The 18,491-nt window shown below is 37.1% G+C and overlaps 3 protein-coding genes and 1 pseudogene across 4 annotated transcripts; 2 read left to right on the top strand and 2 right to left on the bottom strand.

Annotated features, from left to right (window-relative positions):
• Positions 1-952: 952 nt before the first annotated feature.
• LOC133740260 (uncharacterized) lies at positions 953-3,261 on the bottom strand. Of its 2 annotated transcripts, none has more exons than XM_062168187.1 (5): positions 3,057-3,261; positions 2,868-2,960; positions 2,669-2,782; positions 1,575-1,871; positions 953-1,468 (listed from the first exon to the last, which is right to left on the bottom strand). In XM_062168187.1, exons 1-5 carry the CDS (start codon positions 3,222-3,224, stop codon positions 965-967), a joined length of 1,176 nt encoding a protein of 391 aa, XP_062024171.1. In that variant the 5' UTR covers positions 3,225-3,261; the 3' UTR covers positions 953-964. The 2 variants fall into 2 exon arrangements, with proteins under 2 accessions (XP_062024171.1, XP_062024172.1); XM_062168188.1 differs by having other exon boundaries at positions 953-1,417.
• Positions 3,262-3,939: 678 nt separating this feature from the next.
• On the bottom strand, positions 3,940-7,799 carry LOC133737410 (uncharacterized). The gene is made up of 6 exons (XM_062164966.1): positions 7,768-7,799; positions 6,013-7,678; positions 5,288-5,919; positions 4,915-5,199; positions 4,134-4,830; positions 3,940-3,960 (listed from the first exon to the last, which is right to left on the bottom strand). Exons 1-6 carry the CDS (start codon positions 7,797-7,799, stop codon positions 3,940-3,942), a joined length of 3,333 nt encoding a protein of 1,110 aa, XP_062020950.1.
• Positions 7,800-11,649: 3,850 nt separating this feature from the next.
• Positions 11,650-15,950, top strand: LOC133737409 (TMV resistance protein N-like; annotated as a pseudogene).
• A 21-nt stretch (positions 15,951-15,971) lies between these two features.
• Positions 15,972-17,656, top strand: LOC133740261 (uncharacterized). The gene is made up of 3 exons (XM_062168190.1): positions 15,972-16,127; positions 16,298-16,893; positions 16,982-17,656. Exons 1-3 carry the CDS (start codon positions 16,011-16,013, stop codon positions 17,103-17,105), a joined length of 837 nt encoding a protein of 278 aa, XP_062024174.1. The 5' UTR covers positions 15,972-16,010; the 3' UTR covers positions 17,106-17,656.
• Positions 17,657-18,491: the final 835 nt, after the last annotated feature.

The raw sequence follows: 18,491 nt of genomic DNA, 5'->3' as shown, positions 1-18,491 counted from the left end.
TTCTCAATGTCATTTGTGACACACTCTACACGCCATTATTGGCATTTCTTCTTTGCAAGAAATTTTATATTGCTGCTCATTTGCCAAATATGGCAGTATATTCAATGTAGCTGCTCAACTAACAATAATTCATTTCAAAACCTTTTATAGATTGTCAAAGAGCAAAGGTGAATTAACATATATGATACATTAATTGAAATAGGATATCTGTACAAACTTGTTACCATGCCATATGCAACTAAACTACAAAACAATTGCATTTGCATGTCCCTGCCAACTTGAGTTTAAAAGTAACATATTACAGTTCAAAAATATATTGCAAGGTAATTGCAAGGTTTCAAGCACCACTATCCAACTGCAATTTGTATCTCCCAATTAGTTCAAGCAAGCAAATCAGCAGTACCAACATAAGGCATTAATCTGCATACACCACAAAATTTGGCAATACCTGCTGGAAACAAGTTTGAGAATATATGTTATACATTGGCTACACTGTTTTCTTCTTCAATCAAGATAGAGTTAATTAAATAAGATACTAGCAAAGGATCAGAACAGAATCTAAATCACTGAAAGCATAGTACAATACTCGAAATAATAAATAAGATGAGTTCATGCAGTTTCTAAATCTTTCCTCCTTCTTTCAGATATATTTGCATCCAATATTTGGTTTTCAAAAGAGATTCTTATCTTCACAAACTACTTGAACTAAAGTTTCTGAAAATATTTATAATTTGAACTTGGAAATTAGCATTCACCCGACTATAATGGCATAGTCCTCGTATAACGACCTTAATTCTACAACTATAACTAAATTATAAGCAAATGCAGAGAGTTGCAATATGAGAACAAACTGGAATAGAGAATCTAGATGGATGTTATTTAACCACCAAAAACAAATAACACTAGTCAAGACAAAAATGAAGAGGTGATTAGTGTTAGGATATGTTACCGAAAAGTTCATAAACTAAACTTGTTTGATGTACTTGATAGGCCATGCAATTGTACTTCCTTGAGCCATACTCAGTGTTCCAAACTCCCTAGTTGGTCGATATAAAGCTATATCCTCAAAAACATCAAGCACCCAAACTTTCCAGCATTCATGACCAAGGGGCACATGATGGATCTTTACATTTGGATCTTTTGACTCAAGTTTTGCAATTGCAACAACCTGTTCTTCCATCTCAAACCAATTTAACAATTCGATTCTATTCTGATCATCCTTTGTAACTTTGGTCCTTTTACCTTCCTTGTCTTTGCTTTGTGACCCATGATCAGCAGAATATTGAATACTTGAAGTTTTCTTTTGGTTGCTTTGCTTGCTTTGTGGCCTCCCACTGTCAGAACCTCGAACACTTGCAATATTTTGGTTGCTTTGTACTCCATCACTGCTATGATGTTGAACACTAGGATTTTCATTCTGCGTTTGTAGTGCAAACATGTTAGCAGAATGCTGAACACTGTTACTACCCTGCTATTATAACATTAAGGAAATCAGTAACATGGTTGACTTATCGACCCAAAGTTAATAATTACAAATAAATAAATAATTTAATAGATGTATTTTAAAGACTTACGTGGTTATTCCCTTGTTTCTCTGATCTTGCTAAAAGAGTGGCAACCACTTCTTTCAATCGTTCAATCTCTTGTGATTGAGAAAGCATATTCTGTGCTTGAGTGGACACTTGTTTCTCTAAGTTAGCAACTTTGTTTCCAACTTTGGTTTGATATTCTATCTTTGAAGGGACTGCTCCAAATCCTAACCCTCTTACCCGTCCTCGTGGATCAGGTCCTAGAACTTGTGCTACAGCATCATCTTTCAAAGAAGATGTTTGTGAAGGTTCTTGCTCTGCCCTTTTCTGCTTCACTTGTTTCTGTAAAAACCATGTGTCAGTTAGATTGTCAATTAGCTAGTCTTGTGGTATAGATATAGATTTCTTATTGAATTATTTGGTTAAAGAAATAAAAATATCTATGGCATTCAGTAAATACTTATTGATGACAATGGAAGGTGAAATTCTTAACCACAAATAATCTATTATTAAATTTATTATCTCAATAACCAAATCATTGTAAATTCTTGCAAGATTAGAAGGAAAAAAAAAAACAACCATCCAAATTGCATTAGTACATGAAAAATGCACTGAAATCACAATGACAGAGATAATGCACTGAAGCGTTTCCACACTACATGTTCTGGAATAAATTCAAGGCAATCAAACCAAAAGTAACTCACATATAGTCCCCAAAATTCTTTAACAACTTGTTATTTGGATCATTCCCATTCAAAACTCTGAAATAAAAAGAGGTACCAATATAAACAAACATGTGCAATTGACTCAGGAAACCTAATTTAAAGCCTGCTTAAGATGAAAACCTCCGGCAGATTGAAACCATTGAAAAAGTAATCCAAACTAGCAAAGCAAGCAAATGGAGAACAGACACATAATGGAACCAAATTTGCTTCTAGACAGAGAATTAATGGTCATTATTTGACTCTTTCCAAAGAAGAAGAAGAAGATATTATTCTTGCAAGTAATGATAATTTACGAGTCAAAACAGACTTACACTAACCCTTCTGGTACCTCTTCACCAAAATCCAAACTAAATACATAACTGATTAGGGAAAAAAAAATACCAAAAGATGAGCCATAAAGAAGAGTATACATACCACTATTTCCGGATCCTCAACTACTTCATCTGAACTCTTCTTCTTCTTTGCTTCATAAGCATGAATCCATATATCAGACCTTGATATCGCATCTGGATTTTCACTTTGTTCCCTCTACAAATCAACAAGTAGAAATAATCTTTATGTTATCAAATTATGAAACTCATATGACGTTAATATATAACCACATTATTCTTACCAATTCTTCTTCAAGCCGCGCGAAACTTTTTCTACTAGTTCTATGTAGTAAAGTTCTTCCTGCCCGCATTCTCTTGAATTTTTGACACTTCTCCTATGATAAACATATGGTCAAAGCATTTTTTGAAATCTGATATTGCAAGATAAATTCAGACTTGTATATATATTACAAAATACTTCTAAAACATACCTTAAATCCCACACTAGTTCTGTGTTTAATAAGAGCTAACCACTCATCCATGGATTCTATGTTATTAGGCTTGAGAAGGGCAGCAGCACGCTGTAAACCAACAACTTTGGCTTGCTCTTCCACTTCTTTCATCACTAAAGATCTATTATCTCGCCAAAGTTTCGTCATCCTTCGAAAAATATGCTTCTTGTAGAATTCATCAACAACAAAAGTTGTCTACAAAAGAAAATAAGTGAATCAATTGGTGAACATAAAAGGCTCGTTGTAATATGTTCCTATATATAAGTTTAGAAAACTTACTGTGACGTGTTTCCAAATCTGATCTTTGAAAGTATTAGATAGATCTTTCCAAGTTCCAGCGGTCATTGGTATTAGTTCTCTTGCTGAGGCTCCAATGAAAGAAGAGAATATACCTGCATTTTCTCCAATGGGCTGGCCTCTTTCATTGAATTCAACTACAATAGGAAGTTTCCTTTTTTTTTTGGCAATATCCAACAATTTGGCTTTACCCCGAGGGGGAATTTTTTTCTTTTCTGAGTTTGATGTAGCTTGACATTCCGGAATATCAGCTTCTATAGGGGATGAATTTGAATTTCCATTAGATATTCTTAAGGATTCATTCCTTTTTTCCCTAGCTGCAAGCACAAGAGCTGCTCGTGCAGCAGTATCCTGCCTTTTGGCTTTCTTTCCACCTTGTTTTGAGGTCTCTCCTCCACCCATACTTTATAGGGTCAACAGATTATGTTCTACAAAACACAAAAAAATTATGATCAATGTACTAACATGTAAAGCAATCTTATCCAAAACCACAAACTAAATTAGATCTTACCCTTAGAATATTGCTGTGCTGATAGATTATATCAATGCTTCTGTGGAATTTGAGTTATTCAGAGTCACCGTCACTCTGTTCAACCAGCAAACAAGCAAATTAATATCCTTGCTGATATTGATACCAGAACACACACAAACACATACAATGCAATAAATTCATTTAAGTATAACAAATATTGATACCAGAACACACACAAACACATACACAGAGATATATCTATTATTGTATGCAATTCCTACAATTACCGAATTGATTTCCTCATTATCATATCTCTCACATTCTTCATCCTCAACGTCGAGGTCTAGCTGTGATACATCTACTGGCATGTAAGCACTTTCATCACTATCATTCTCAAAAAACCCTCTTGGCGGTGCTTTGAGTACAACATGCCAATTCGAAGTGTCACTCTCTCTTGAATAAAAAACCTGTTTCGCTTGGGAAGCAAAAATAAACGGATCTCTATCAAACTGATGCTGCCCCTTGTGGAGGTTCACTAATGTAAAACCATCTTCAAATTTGACACCGGTCCCTATATTAGCCCAATAACAATCAAATAGGGGAACCTTAAATTGACGGTAGTCTAGCAGAACTATATCTCTTATAACACCATAGTAGGATATTCTGTCCATCTTCTGAAAATTATCCCTTGCACTTGCTCGACACATAGTGTCTCCTTCAACAAAAACACCACTATTTTGTGTGCTCTTCTCACTGGCCTCAGTTTGAAATCGGTTTCCATTGATGATGAAGCCTGTATGTGATACCACATCTGCTTTTGGCCGACAAGCAATCCACTTTACTGTATCTGACATATCTCTTGAATCAGCAAATTTGACCTTATCAGCTAACCATCCACTAAAAGTACTAAGATGTCTCTGTTCAAGAAGGTTTTCATCATGCTCAAGACGCGTATCAGAATACTTTAGTTCTTCCCTGTGCATTCTGATAGGAAAAAGACTTGTATAAAAAAACTGGACAAGTAATCTAAAGTAAATTAGAACAACTAAATTTAGCAATCAAACTTACTCTCTCCATGGATCGACCTCTGAACTATTTGTCCACACAAATCGATGAGCAATCTCTAACATAGAAGAACTGAATAGTTTTAACTTCCCCTCACCAAGTGGTCGCCCTTCTAGTATTGTTTCATGCTCAAAATCCTCATTGCGTCTACTTTGAACACCTATTTCAGCTGCTCCTTTAATGTATCCACTACAAAAACGTGTCATTTCTTCAGCCAAATACTTTTCTGCTATGCATCCTTCAGGGTTTGATCGATTTTTGACATATCCTTTTAGGTCCTTCATAAACCTAAAAAAAAAAAAAAAACCTGCATTAGTATTGATACTATACAAAGGAACTAATCAATTATAGTTAATGAAGTGCAATGTAAGCTCACCTTTCGAAGGGGTACATCCAACGAAAATGTACAGGGCCACCAATTAGAGCTTCTTGTGCAAGGTGAATTGGTAGGTGAACCATAATGTCAAAGAAAGAGGGAGGAAAAAACCTTTCAAACATACACACAGTCTCTGCAATTTCTTCATCAAGAACACCAATATTTTTCTTCTCAATCTCTCTTTGACATAACTGATGGAAAAAAGAACACAAGCGAAAAATTGCAATTCTTGGTCCTTTGGGCAGAAGTCCTTTCAAAGCTACCGCAAGAATCTGTTGTATCAAAACATGGCAATCGTGTGACTTCAAACCCATGATCTTGTTGTCTTGTAAAGAGACACGATTTGCAAGATTAGAACAATACCCATCCGGCAATCTCAACTTGGCTAACCTCTTACAAAATATCTTCTTCTCCTTCTTTGAAAGCACGTAAGGTGCTGCATCACTTTTGGATTTGCTGGAACCATCTTCTTTTGGATGCAATTTCTTTTTAATACCCATCACTTTTAAATCTTTCCGAGAATTCAAGTTATCCTTCGTCTTTCCCTTCATGTTGAGTAAAGTGCCAATGATGCTCTCACATATATTTTTTTCAATGTGCATCATATCTAAATTGTGTCGCAATAACAAAGCCTGCAATATAGAGAATATATATTAAATTAATGCAATCAATGTTACAAGGTTTCAGCAAACTGTAATGAAACTAATTAAAAAAAAAAAACGTACCTCCCAATATGGTAACTCAAAAAACATTGATTTCTTCTTCCATCTCTTTGAAGGCTTTAAAGGATCCTCACTGTCATCATCACTATCATCATCTGAATTGCCAATGGAGTCATCTTCCATTTCATTGACTGAACTTTTTTTACCTTCAGTTCTTCTCCTTTTTCTGCTGTTACTGCTGGCAACCTTTTTTTTTTTCTTTCTTGTGCAACGCTTAGCCTCCTTACCCCAATTATTTTTAATATTCTTCACCACTTGAAATACCTCTGAACCAGTTAGCTTTCTAGGCCTCACTCTATGTTCCTCGGTTCCATTAAACCAAGTTTTATTGTGCCGATATGGATGTTCATGTGCAAGAAATCTCCTATGACACATATATGCATGCTTTCTTCCATTTGGCAGCCATTGAGAGGATGTTTGAACACCACATACCGGACATGCTTTCTTTCCCTTTGTGGAATATCCCGACAAATTCCCGTAAGCAGGAAAATCGTTTATTGTCCACATCAATATAGCTTTCAAGTTGAAGGCAGACTTGGTGAACGCATCATATGCAGTAACCCCATTGATCCATAACTCTTTTAAATCTTCAATAAGGGGTTCCAAGTATACATCAATGTCATTTCCCGGTTGCTTAGGACCGGGGATTAGTAATGTCAACATTAAATGTTCCTTGGACATGCATAACGATGGAGGGAGGTTATATGCAACCAAGATCACAGGCCAACAACTATATCGGGAACTAAGATCACCAAACGGATTAAATCCATCGGATGAAAGACCAAGTCTAAGATTACGAGGATCTTCTGCAAATGAAGGCCACTTGCTATCAATCTTCTTCCATGCAAGTGAGTCAACTGGATGACGCATCTTGCCATCTTGACTTTTATGAGTGTGATGCCATGTAAGTTGTTCTGCCTTTTCAGAATCCTTAAACATTCTTCTAAATCTAGGGATAATAGGAAAATATCTCAAGACCTTTGCAGGGACTCCTTTCTCAATCTTTTGGGTGCGCTTATTTACTTTCCACCGAGAGGCACCACATTTAGGACAAGTCTCCATGTGCTCTAGACTCTTTCTAAATAAACAACAATCATTAACACAAGCATGAATCTTCTCATACCCTAGATCAAATGCTTTGAGTAATTTTTTTGTTGAATATAGAGAACTAGGGAGTATGTTATCTGGAGGTAGAAGACTACGAACCATCTCTAGAAGTTCATCGTAGCCACTGTCAGATAAACTATTTCTTGCCTTAAACTTGTAAAACATAACTGTTGCTGACATCTTTGTGAAAGGACAGCCTGTGAATAAAGGAAGTTCTGCTTCGGAAACTAAATTTCCAACATTAGGCTCTAGTGGTGCAGGTGCAGGTTCCATAAATTCATCATCTAAATATGCATCTCTGTACATTCTATATGTCTCTAAATTCTCCATGTTTTCCATCATTTCTTGTTGTACAGAAGTGTTCGGATCCCCATGAATGGTACAGTTACAATAACCCTCATATAACCCATTTGAGATCAAGTGATCTAATACTTCATTAGGTGGATGAGACCAGATGTTTATACAGCCACTACAAGGGCATTGGATCTTCTTCGGGTACCCCTTACTTGCATGAATACTAATAACAAAGTTTCGTGCTCCATCATAAAAACCTCTAGGATCGCTATGACAAAAAAAATAACAGAATGTTTTTAAATTAGAATTAGGAGGTTTATATTATCATAATATTAATGTTTCTGGTTTAGATGTAACCTGCTTTTACAATGTGCCCATTCTGTTTCCATTTTGTTTCACCTTTGTTTTCCTTGAGGCTACATTCTAACTTGTATTTAGACAGCAAACACATTCCAGATGTTTAAATACTATAACTATAATTATCCAGATAATAAAAGAGTTACAAGTAATAAAAAGAAATTAAAAAAAAAACTAGCACAGAACTACACATATGCAGTTCTTTATATTTCATTGTTTCAATGATGTCTTGCTTAGTTAAAGGAATCTTGAAATCAAATGACAAGGAGAGAGAGAGACACAGAGAGAGAGAGAGATCTTACTAGTTAATGCATTTCACGGAAAGCATGATAATGGAGGTGATAATTTAATCTTTCATTCCACAGAAAAGTTGCCTTTATTACCAACTCTAGCACTGAACTGTCAATGTTGATATCTCCAAGGGTTGAAAAACTGTAGCTGGCTAATAAAACAACTAGATCAGAAATCATATAATAAGAATATAGCAATTAAAGAAAAAGTGGCTAGATAGAAGGAATACAACATAGACGTCCAGAGGACAAACAGATAACAAATTTGAAAAAAATAATAATAATAATTATAACTCTTGTGATCAAATATGCTAATTAATACCTACAACGTTGAGAGAAAAGAGGAAAAAATAAGCAGGCAAAATTGAGAGGAAAGAAGAACAGCTCAGAAAACGTTAAGGTGGTTTTAGGGTCCTCCTTTCTCTTAAGTTTTAATTAGAGGGTTCAATAACTATAAAGGTTTCAAGAAAGCAAAAACCAAACTCCTCCCTTCAACTTCAAAGGCTTGATTAGCTGCTCTAAGGCTGTAAGTCATGTATAATATTCCCTTCAAGATTATAGCATGAGGGTACCTAATACCAACCATACCAAATGAGATGTCAACCGCAAACTATCAGATCTTTTGCATTGCTTCTGTGTCATATCAAAGAACATGTATATTCATGAATAATGATGTAGGATACATATATATATACTATATCTGTCTTAAGACTGCTCAACTTTATACTACGTATACATATTGAAGAATATACTATATTTGTAGTCATATATACTCGGAAATAAGAGAAATAGATGTTTGAGAATTATTCTCAAGAGGTTCAAAACAAACAGAAAATTAGGCGAACATATAACATGTTTTTATTCTTCTTGCATACAGACTTTATATCCATATATACGATATTTATGTTCTCATGCCCCAAAAATGAACTCAATTCTTCAGGTCTTATTCAAACAAGATAGCTGCTACTACTGATTAATTGTTATTGCAGGGTGCACAAATAAACAGCCACCCTTAAATTAGAAAAAACTCCTCATGTTCTAAAGTGTTCTGAAGCTATGGCTAGCTTGGAACCAAGCATATTGTCCAGAAAAGCTATAGCTTGGAACAAATGAAATTTAAAATGCAGATTTATATGCTTGACCAATCTGTATGACTTTGGGAAGCAAATAATTTGGAGCTATCCGTCGTCTAATAAATGGGAATTTAGAGGATAATTGAATACATGAAGCACATAAGAAGTAGAACAGAGCAAGAAGGGAAGAAACGAATATTTTTGGCGCCGATCAATCATAATACACGTATGATATTAAATTAACAAGTACTATACATCATGGAAAAAACTTCAAAATGAACTAAATACTCACTCTTGTTTGTTTGGGGTAATGGAGCTGTGAGGTTGACGCACCTATTCCATGAGCAATATGAGAGACCTGTTGATGTCCGAAGCCGAGATTTCATATGCCAAGAAGCAGCTGGTAATAAAGTTTGAAGATTCACTAGATGAATAGGCTACTGATGATGGTCAAGATAACAAGGTTATCATGCTTGTTCCTTACAAATACTGAAAATGAGGAGAGAAAGAAAGGTCATCACTAACCTAATCCCAGCACACTTTGCATTAAATAATGAGAACCTATATCTAGCACATGCACTATGTAATAATATATATCTTCCTCAGCACACTCTTTTTTTCCAATTCCAACATAGTGAACTTAGAAACAATTTTCTCAAAGCCTTCTCATTGAATTCAAATTGCTGAGTTTTGACAAAAAAAGAACCCACATATATAGAACCCAAACTAAAAGCAACAACATTTAACAAGAACCAACAACATAAATTTAAACAAGCCCACCAAGTGAGGGTCATATACAGACTGTTGCAGTAACAAAGGCATCTAGAAGACTCGGTCAAAGCAAGTAACAACTCACATACAGTCCCACTCCTAGTCAAAAATTCAGAGGAACGTACCAATGCATCTACCTTGTCATAGTGCTCCAAAAACTCATCACAATCGTGCATAAGACTTTGATCTGCTTTAACCGAGTCATCCACCAAATCAGAAACTCTGCCGCATCAATCAAACCAATTCAATACACTCAATCAAACCAAAAGTTTCAAATATTACATATCAAGCAGAAGCCCATCTCAGATAAACCAAATACCCAGCTACAAATCCTAAATTTTAGACAAACCCGGTTCACTTTTGATATAAAAACCCAATCAAATTTACCAAAATCCATATGAATCCACATGCAAGATCATATATATGGCCATACCTGAATTTATGAATAGAAATCACAATCTGAGATGCTCATCTTCGTCCTCGACTGAACACACAACGGCGGTCGACCCAACCCCTGTCGCGAAATCCGATAACCCAAGAGTAGAACTTGCGCGAGGAAGAGTTGAGATTTTTGCAATATCTTGAGAACAGGGTGATTAGATGGGAAGAAGAACTCGCGGGAAGGTTTGAGATTTTCGCTTTCAATTTTGGGGCATTGCGAACTGGTGATGAGTTTGCAAAGGGCATGACTTTCTTAGAAGAGAAAACTAAGAGAAGTAAGTAATTTTCGGGAAAGTTGCCAAAAGAGGGAAGAGAAAAGTGAGAGGGAAATCAGATATTTTAGGTTAAATTTCGCGCCTTAAAAAATTATGTTTTTACGGCATGCTTTTTTGCGAGCCATAAATAAGCTTTTCTATAGATGTTTTTACGGCATGCTTATTATGTGTGCCGTAAAAGCATAACACAATTACGGCGTGCTATTTTTGTGAGCCATAAAAGACAAACTGATAAGGTTATTAATGGCATGCATCTTATGCACGCCGTAAAAGAGTACATGACAAAGGTTATTTACGGCATGCATTTTATGCACGCCGTAAAAGGGTAACATTTACGGCACAAAAAATTGCACGCCGTAAATTTTGCGCAGTAAAAGCCTTGAATTGTTGTAGTGCTTATCTAGCCAAAACCACATTTATGTTAAAAAAAAGAAAAAAATTGATACAATATTTGATTCAAAACAAATTTATTTATTTATTTTTTTATAGAATTAATGAAATATAATCATTCATTAATAATAACCAAAGGGTATGAACACAATGGAAAGAGCCCAAAACAAGGCCCAAATACAAATAAACCAAACAAGGAAAATTACTACTCAACCCAAATCCATAAAGATAGGGCAAAAGAGTGTAATCTTAAAATTAAAATAATACATCATCTCCTACAATACAACAACCGCCGCCCAAGCTATCTGCACAACCGCCGTTGTTGCTGCTGCCCGGAGCCAAAAGGCCGTGAAAAGTGCCATATCTAGGAGAGAAAATTGGAATAACCACTGCCAATACAATCCCAAAATAAGATCCAGTCGAAACCAAGGTAATGAGACGATTAATTAAAGCCAAACCCACACACTAACTTTCTCTTCTCCACCAGAGAGACTCAATCCAGGAAAGAACCGAAGCTACCGAAATGGGACAGAAGCCAATAGCAAAGAAAAAATCCAATGGTGAATGGAGGGTGAAACATCCATGCGTGAGCACCCATACTCCTCTAGCTAGGTAATTGTTTCTCACTTCTAAGAGGTAGCCATGATAATCTTCAAGGAGCAGGTCTTTGGTAGTTGGAGGGGAGTTGATGTGAGGTAATGGGTGAGAGAAATCATGGAGGTTTCCAGATTGGAATTTTTTTTGGGATAGTTGCAAAGAAAGGAGGAACAGAGTCCTCTAAATCTGAACATAAGTCAGTAAATCACCACAAAAACGTGTAAAGCCACCACAGATGGTGTGAGAGAATCAAGGGAGATGAAGTGAGAGCAGGACAGAGCATGGAGAGTCCCCCCCTAATTCTCAAGCCACTGATCTAGATCCTGAGGGATCACAATCTAGGCAAGAGAAAAGGGGGAGTGAGGGGTGGTTTTTAGATCTGTTTTCTCTCTTTAAACTTAGAGAGAGAAGCTCTTGCAGTGCCCAGTAGATAAGAAATCTTAAAACAAAATTAATCTCTAACACCACGAAACGCACAAAACTAACGCGATTTTGAGAAGTTCCTCTCGTTAAGTGGTACCTCGACGACTCGACGTTAGCACTGGCACTACTCTTGCCGCTGTTGTGATGCTGCCGAATAGGCGATTGTTGTTCTCTTTCTTGTCATAGGTTTTTTGGATTGTTTTGCTTGGAGGGTTAACAGTGGTGGTTGACGTCAACTTCTGGTTTGAAGCAACTATGAGGCAAGGTAGGTCGTGCGCACTGAGTATGGCGGCATGGGCTGGGTTAGGATCTCGATCTTAATCTACACTAGGTGGCAGCGGTGCCATCAAGGGAATCAGGTGGCGGCTTGGAATCCGGTTGGGTTCGGGTCTGTATTATGTGCACAGGTTTGTTGGTGTCTCTTGGGTGGTGACGTCTAGGTGGTGCAATAGTGGTGTTCCTTGTTCTATGGCGGTGCTGAATGCACTCGCAGTGTGCATGCGGACTTGTACATAGCTAGAGGCGAAGACTGGGTCTCCGCTGGGCCTGTCGGACGTTAGGATGTTGTCTCTTTTTTTTAGTTTTCATTTTTCTGGTAAATCCCTTCTAATTTTTTGGGAGGAGTTGATAGCTTTTGGCCTTGTGTATGCATTTTGTGTGTCTTTTTTTCCTAGTTAGGTGACAAAACTCTGTTTGATAGAGTTTGTCTAGTCTATCCTAACTGATTTTTTTTTTCTATGAGTATTGTTAGAACAGTTATCTAAGTGATCTCGTTTGCTTTTCACCAAGCCGAGATCAAACTCCAGGATAATCTCACCTTGCCTAGGCCGGCGCTAGACACGACCGGACAAGGTTGCCATTATACACAAAAACCCTAGACTTAGGGCTTTCTCTTGTTCCTTATTCTTTCTCAAACTATATCCAATATGTCCTCCAATATCCATACCACTTCTTCATGTTAATTTTTCTTCTCCAACAATGTTTGTTGATGGAAACATAGAGATTAAATTTTAATTTTAGATAAGGGTAGCATGGAGATAAAAAATTTACAAAAATTAGGGGAGGTGCATATATAAAATGTAGATGACTATAAATAGAAGCATTCACGAAGAAAAAGAGTACCGGCGGCATTACGGAATATTATAGTATCTTTATCTAGTTGTTCTTTTACCCCTTATACACACAAGATACATAAGATGATTGTTTATGACTTTCCAGGTCTGAAGCTAAAATTATTCAAGAAATTGTACAAAAGGTTTTCACTGAGTTGAATAAAATAATCTCCTCATCTGATGGCTTAGTTGGGATGGATTCTCACCTGAATGAACTGTTTTCATACTTAGACATTGGGTGTCTCGATGTTCGTATCATAGGGATTTGTGGAATGGGTGGTATCGGAAAAACTACTATTGCACAAGTGGTTTTTGAAAGGCTAAAAGCTCAGTTTGAAGGTGATAGCTTTCTTGAGAATGTTAAACAGGAAACTGAAAATAAGCAAGGTAGTACAATTCATTTACAAGAGAAACTTCTCTTAAACTTGCTGAATAGTAATCTCAATGTACAGAACACTAAAATGGGAACAGACATAATTAAGCATAGACTATCTACTAAAAGGGTGCTTATTGTTCTTGATGATGTGGATCAAGATAAACAATTGGAAACATTGTGCGGTCGTAATTGGTTTGGTCCAGGGAGTAGAATCATCATAACATCCAGAGATGAACACTTGATCAGTGCTTTTGGAGCAGATAAAGTATACAAGGTGAATGCATTAACTGATCCTGAAGCTTTTGAGTTCTTTTGTTTGAAAGCCTTCAATGAAGACGAGGTTGGAGAAGATTTTCTCAAGCTATCCAAAGAATTTTTGAAATATGCTAATGGCCTTCCATTAGCTATTAAAGTTTTGGGATCGTCTGTTTGTGGTAGAGAAGTAAAAATATGGTCAAGTGCATTGAAGAGACTTAAAAAAAAATCCTCAAAAAGGAATTATTGATGTTCTTAAAGTTAGTTTTGATGGATTAGAAGAATCAGAAAAGAAAACGTTTTTGGACATCGCGTGTTTCTTTAAAGGAGAGAACAAGGACCGTGTAATAAGAATACTGAATGGTTGTGATGATGAGGGTGTGGACATGGATGTACAAGTTCTTATGGAAAAATCTTTGGTAACTCTATTCGGAACAAAATTGTGGATGCATGATTTGATACAAAAAATGGGTTGGGAAGTTGTTCGTCAAAAAAACCGTGAAGAGCCTGAAAAACGTAGCAGATTGTGGCTTCCCGATGAAATCATCCAATTACTTGGTCGGAGTATAAGGTAATGAAATAACTGAATGCTGAAACTCATTTATTGTTTTTTTATTTTATTATTATTATAGTCTATCTTGTGCAATAACTAATTCTTTGCTCTTTTTTATTAGGTGACGAGTGAAGTTCAAAGCATATGCCTCCAATGTCCAACAGTAGACGATGTTGTTCACTCAATTGATAATGCTTTCTCAATTATGGACAGATTGAGATTGCTCAAAATTTGTAATGTGAAGTTTTCCGGAAACATCACATATCTTTCTAATGAGTTACAGTATCTTGAATGGCATGAGTGTCCTTTGGATTCTTTCCCGTCAGACTTTCAACCAAATGAACTTGTTGAAGTTCACATGCATTTTAGCCGCATCAAACAATTATGGAGGGGAAAAAAAGTAAGATCACAATTAATTTTTTGCATTTTCATAAAGCAAATAGTTTGGATTCTAGTCTCATTTATTAGGAAAGATGAAGTGACTTTTTTGAATTACATAACTATATAAGGTCCCTCGCCGGTAGTCCTCAACTACATACATCCATTTAAAATAATATGGCATTCTCATACTACGAATATTGGACATTACTTTCACGTCGACCTATCTGTAATTCGATCTACTAATTTCTGTAATTTGGAATCACAAAGGAATGTGTAATTATTATTTTAAATCACGTGATGATCATCTTTGAAATTATACCAGGGATGGAGCATGCTACGGCATTTAGATCTGAGTGGTTCACTATACTTGATGTCCACTCCAGACCTCACTGAGGTTCCAGATCTTGAAGAGTTGGTGCTTCAATTTTGTATGAGCTTGGTGGAGGTTCACCCGTCTCTTGGATCTCTGACGAAACTTGTCCTTCTGGATATGACATATTGCAAGTCTATTGAGAGCATTCCACCTTTCACTGCCCTTGAATCCCTTCAAATATTGAGTCTTTCATCCTGTTCAGGACTGAAGAAGTTGCCAGAAATTGAAGGAAATATGAAAAGCTTGCTGGAGCTTCATTTGGATGGGACCAGCATTGAGGAATTGCCTCCATCAATTAAACGCTTGACTGGTCTAACCATGTTGGATCTGACGGATTGTAAAAACCTTTTGAATCTTCCCAATACCATTGGGTGCTTGACATCTTTGAAAAGTCTCTATCTAACAGATTGCTCCAAACTTGATGAGATACCTCAGAATCTGAATGGTATGAAATGTCTGGAGAAGCTTTTCATTGGTGGAACTTCCATAAGGGATTATCTTTCATTTTAGGCATGAAGAATCTACAGTATCTGTCCTGCCAAGGATGTAAATGTCTAGTTTCAGAATCATGCAAAGGTCTGGCTTCGTTATCGAGTTTGATGGAGCTAGACTTGGGTTATTGCAATCTGATGGATGGAGAAATTCTCAATGATTTTGGAAGCCTAATCTCCTTAAGAAGGTTAGATTTAAGTGGTAATTTCTTTCCGCGATTACCTGAGAGTATCTCTCAATTCCCAAAGCTCGAGGCTCTGGACGTGAGGAATTGTAGACAGCTTCAATTACTGCCCAAGAAGCTTCCGTCAAGTCTTCTAAACGTGTATGCAGAAGGATGTACTTCACTGACGGATTATCCAAATCAAATGAAAGTATTGACTTCACCGGAGTCGGGAGTGACTCAATTCTTCAGCACTTGGAGTCTCACAAAGTTTTGCAATGTTGGATTTTCCAAGCAATGAGGGGGAATCTCTAGAGCTGCGTGTGACATATAACCATACAGAGGGGCAACAAGTTGATCATTTGCCACTGGCAATTCCAGCGTTTACAAAACAAGTGGGATCTCTCTCTCATAACAAAAACAGAGCATATATATATATATATATATATATATATATATATATATATATATATATATATATATATATATATATATATATATATCTATAAATCTCTCTTTCTTCTCATACTACTAGTTAATTGTGCTTTCGTGTTCTACGGTGCAGCTGCTTTCGGGGTCAAAATTCAGTACCATACTTCCTCTAGATGAAATTCCAGAGTGGTTCATCACTACATCTACCAGAAATCCCATATCAATCTCAATACCTCCAAATCTGGCCGATGATAACACGTGGAATGGATTTGTCGCGTGTGCTATATTCTCAGTCAAGGGGCATGCTGCTCTCTCCCTTATTGAACCGGATCCTGATTTTTCTAATTACTCATATCAAATCACATTGGAAACTGATGTTATGCGTCTGGAACCATATGTGTTGGGACTGGATTCAGTGGTATTAGGCCGCTTTAGATCAATTTCTCATCTGCTTGCGATTTTCTTTATATCTAGTTTGAAGTTTCCACAGAGGGGATTAAATCAATCAACTGTGGTAAGTGCTATGTTTGAAACTACCAATCCATCCATGGTGATCCAGAAATGTGGAATTCGTCCAGTCTATGAGCAAGATGCTGGATGGTTCTCCAGAATAATCGGGCGGAATGATTTGATTTGTCTGAATAAAGTTGATGACACCACCTCTATATGGCTTGAACAATACACCGCCTGTGTATTGGAGTCTGGCTGGCTTAGTCAATCTTTGGAATGGTATAATTTATTTAATTTTCTGATGCACAACTACTTAAATGCCGCTTCTATCTGCGTACTTTAATGTATTTCCAATTAAATATTGCAGGGAGGAATTCATTCCACCCTTGGAAGAAGAATCCACACTTGTGCTGAGAAAGAACCTTGAGTATGTTCTTCCGAGATACCTTGAGGTCGATCCATCTGTGTTTCTCTCTAGCTACTTTATATGATATCTCTCTAATCTCTATATCTTTGAAATAAAACATGTTACTAATTAATTAAATTTCACATTTTCACTATTCCAGGAGCTAAATCATTACTGTGCAACTTTTGAATTAAACATCAGAGGAAGCCCACAGTGGTTTCAGTCGTTTGTCTCTAATACGAGGTTAAATTTGACCATAGGGTCAATCAAGCTGCCTCAAAATCTACATAAGAGCAATAAATGGAAGGGATTTGCAATATACGCATCACTTGTAGAGGAAGTGGGACAGACAATGAAAGAGGACAACTATCGGATATATGTTACACTAACAACTGGGGATATATCTGGGAAGATGATGTCCCTAGAACTTAAGCATGTCAGGCCATTGTCAGAAGAACATCATCAACTATTGGTTATTTACATACCGCGAGCACAGATTCCCGAAGCGTTGTTCACTCAGACATTAACAACTGCAATGGACTTTTGCATACATATCAGTGATAGCCCTCATGTAAAGGTTCAAAGATGTGGGTTCCGTATTGTGTACCAGGAAGATATACAAGGGTTTGCTGATACAATTATGTAATAACCTCGTTAGAGGAATTGTACGAAACTCGTCGGAGGAATAATACGAACCTCGATAGAGGAATAATACCATCTCGTGAAAGAATCAAAGACAAACATTTCACCCTTCCTTTAGTTTTCTCACCCCTCCCTTTAGCTGTAACGGTCCTCCTCTTGTCGGAGAGCCATCATTCTGTTTCTTTTTTTCGTTTCTCTATCGACCTCTCTCTCTCACTCTCTCTCGTCCGAAAGATACCGAAACAAAGCAAAAATTTCTCCAAGCTCTCTTTTCCTCCACAGGCCATCATTCAACGCCGGACAACCTCCAGTGGCATCATCTCAGCCTTGCGAAGCTACCTGCAGCGGTTTTGGGTCACGGCACAGTCGGAAACGGCGGCGAAGAGACCGGGTACGTCCAGCCCCGATTTCTTTCCAAGTGTGATAACTCGAGCTACAGATCACGAAACCTCCTCAAACTTCGTCCACAGCTTCGCTTCAACCATCTGAAGCTCTCAGAAGCAGCCTCACACGGCGGCGTGGCCCGTAGCAGTGGCTGCAAGTCAAACCCAACCAAGAACGAAACCGGAGCTATCGATCCAAATATCTTGAGCTACAGGAAGTCGTTTTGAGTGATTCTTGAACCAGTGAGCTCGCCTTGAAGTTCTGAACAACTCTCCAGAAGGGATCGAAGCGAGTAGTGGAAGTTTTTACGTCGGAACTCAAGCTCACCGGATTCTGGAATTTTTCCGGCTACCGAAACTTTCGATCAAGATATCTCGAGCTGTAGAGCTTCGTTTTGAGTGATTCTTGAACCAGTGCGTTCGTCTTTAAGTTATGAACAAGTATC

Source organism: Rosa rugosa, chromosome 3 (assembly GCF_958449725.1).
Source record: "Rosa rugosa chromosome 3, drRosRugo1.1, whole genome shotgun sequence".
Lineage (NCBI taxonomy): Eukaryota > Viridiplantae > Streptophyta > Magnoliopsida > Rosales > Rosaceae > Rosa > Rosa rugosa.
Note: the sequence above shows the minus strand (reverse complement) of the source record. Positions and strands in the feature narration are given on the sequence as shown.

Bases quoted from the DNA above. Each gene is read 5' to 3' on its own strand.
- LOC133740260 (XM_062168187.1), bottom strand. From the start codon at position 3,224: ATGACGAAACTTTGGCGAGATAATAGATCTTTAGTGATGAAAGAAGTG. The intron at 2,961-3,056 runs GTATGTTTTAGA...TGTTTATCATAG, and splicing joins GAACTAGTGTGGGATTTAAG to GAGAAGTGTCAAAAATTCAA. The intron at 1,872-2,668 runs GTATGTATACTC...TGGTTTTTACAG, and splicing joins TTGAGGATCCGGAAATAGTG to AAACAAGTGAAGCAGAAAAG.
- LOC133740261 (XM_062168190.1), top strand. From the start codon at position 16,011: ATGTTGGATTTTCCAAGCAATGAGGGGGAATCTCTAGAGCTGCGTGTG. The intron at 16,128-16,297 runs GTGGGATCTCTC...TCTACGGTGCAG, and splicing joins TTCCAGCGTTTACAAAACAA to CTGCTTTCGGGGTCAAAATT. The intron at 16,894-16,981 runs GTATAATTTATT...TAAATATTGCAG, and splicing joins CTTAGTCAATCTTTGGAATG to GGAGGAATTCATTCCACCCT.
- LOC133737410 (XM_062164966.1), bottom strand. From the start codon at position 7,799: ATGGAAACAGAATGGGCACATTGTAAAAGCAG. The intron at 5,200-5,287 runs GTGAGCTTACAT...TTTTTTTTTTAG, and splicing joins TGGATGTACCCCTTCGAAAG to GTTTATGAAGGACCTAAAAG. The intron at 3,961-4,133 runs GTAATTGTAGGA...CTGGTTGAACAG, and splicing joins ATAATGAGGAAATCAATTCG to AGTGACGGTGACTCTGAATA.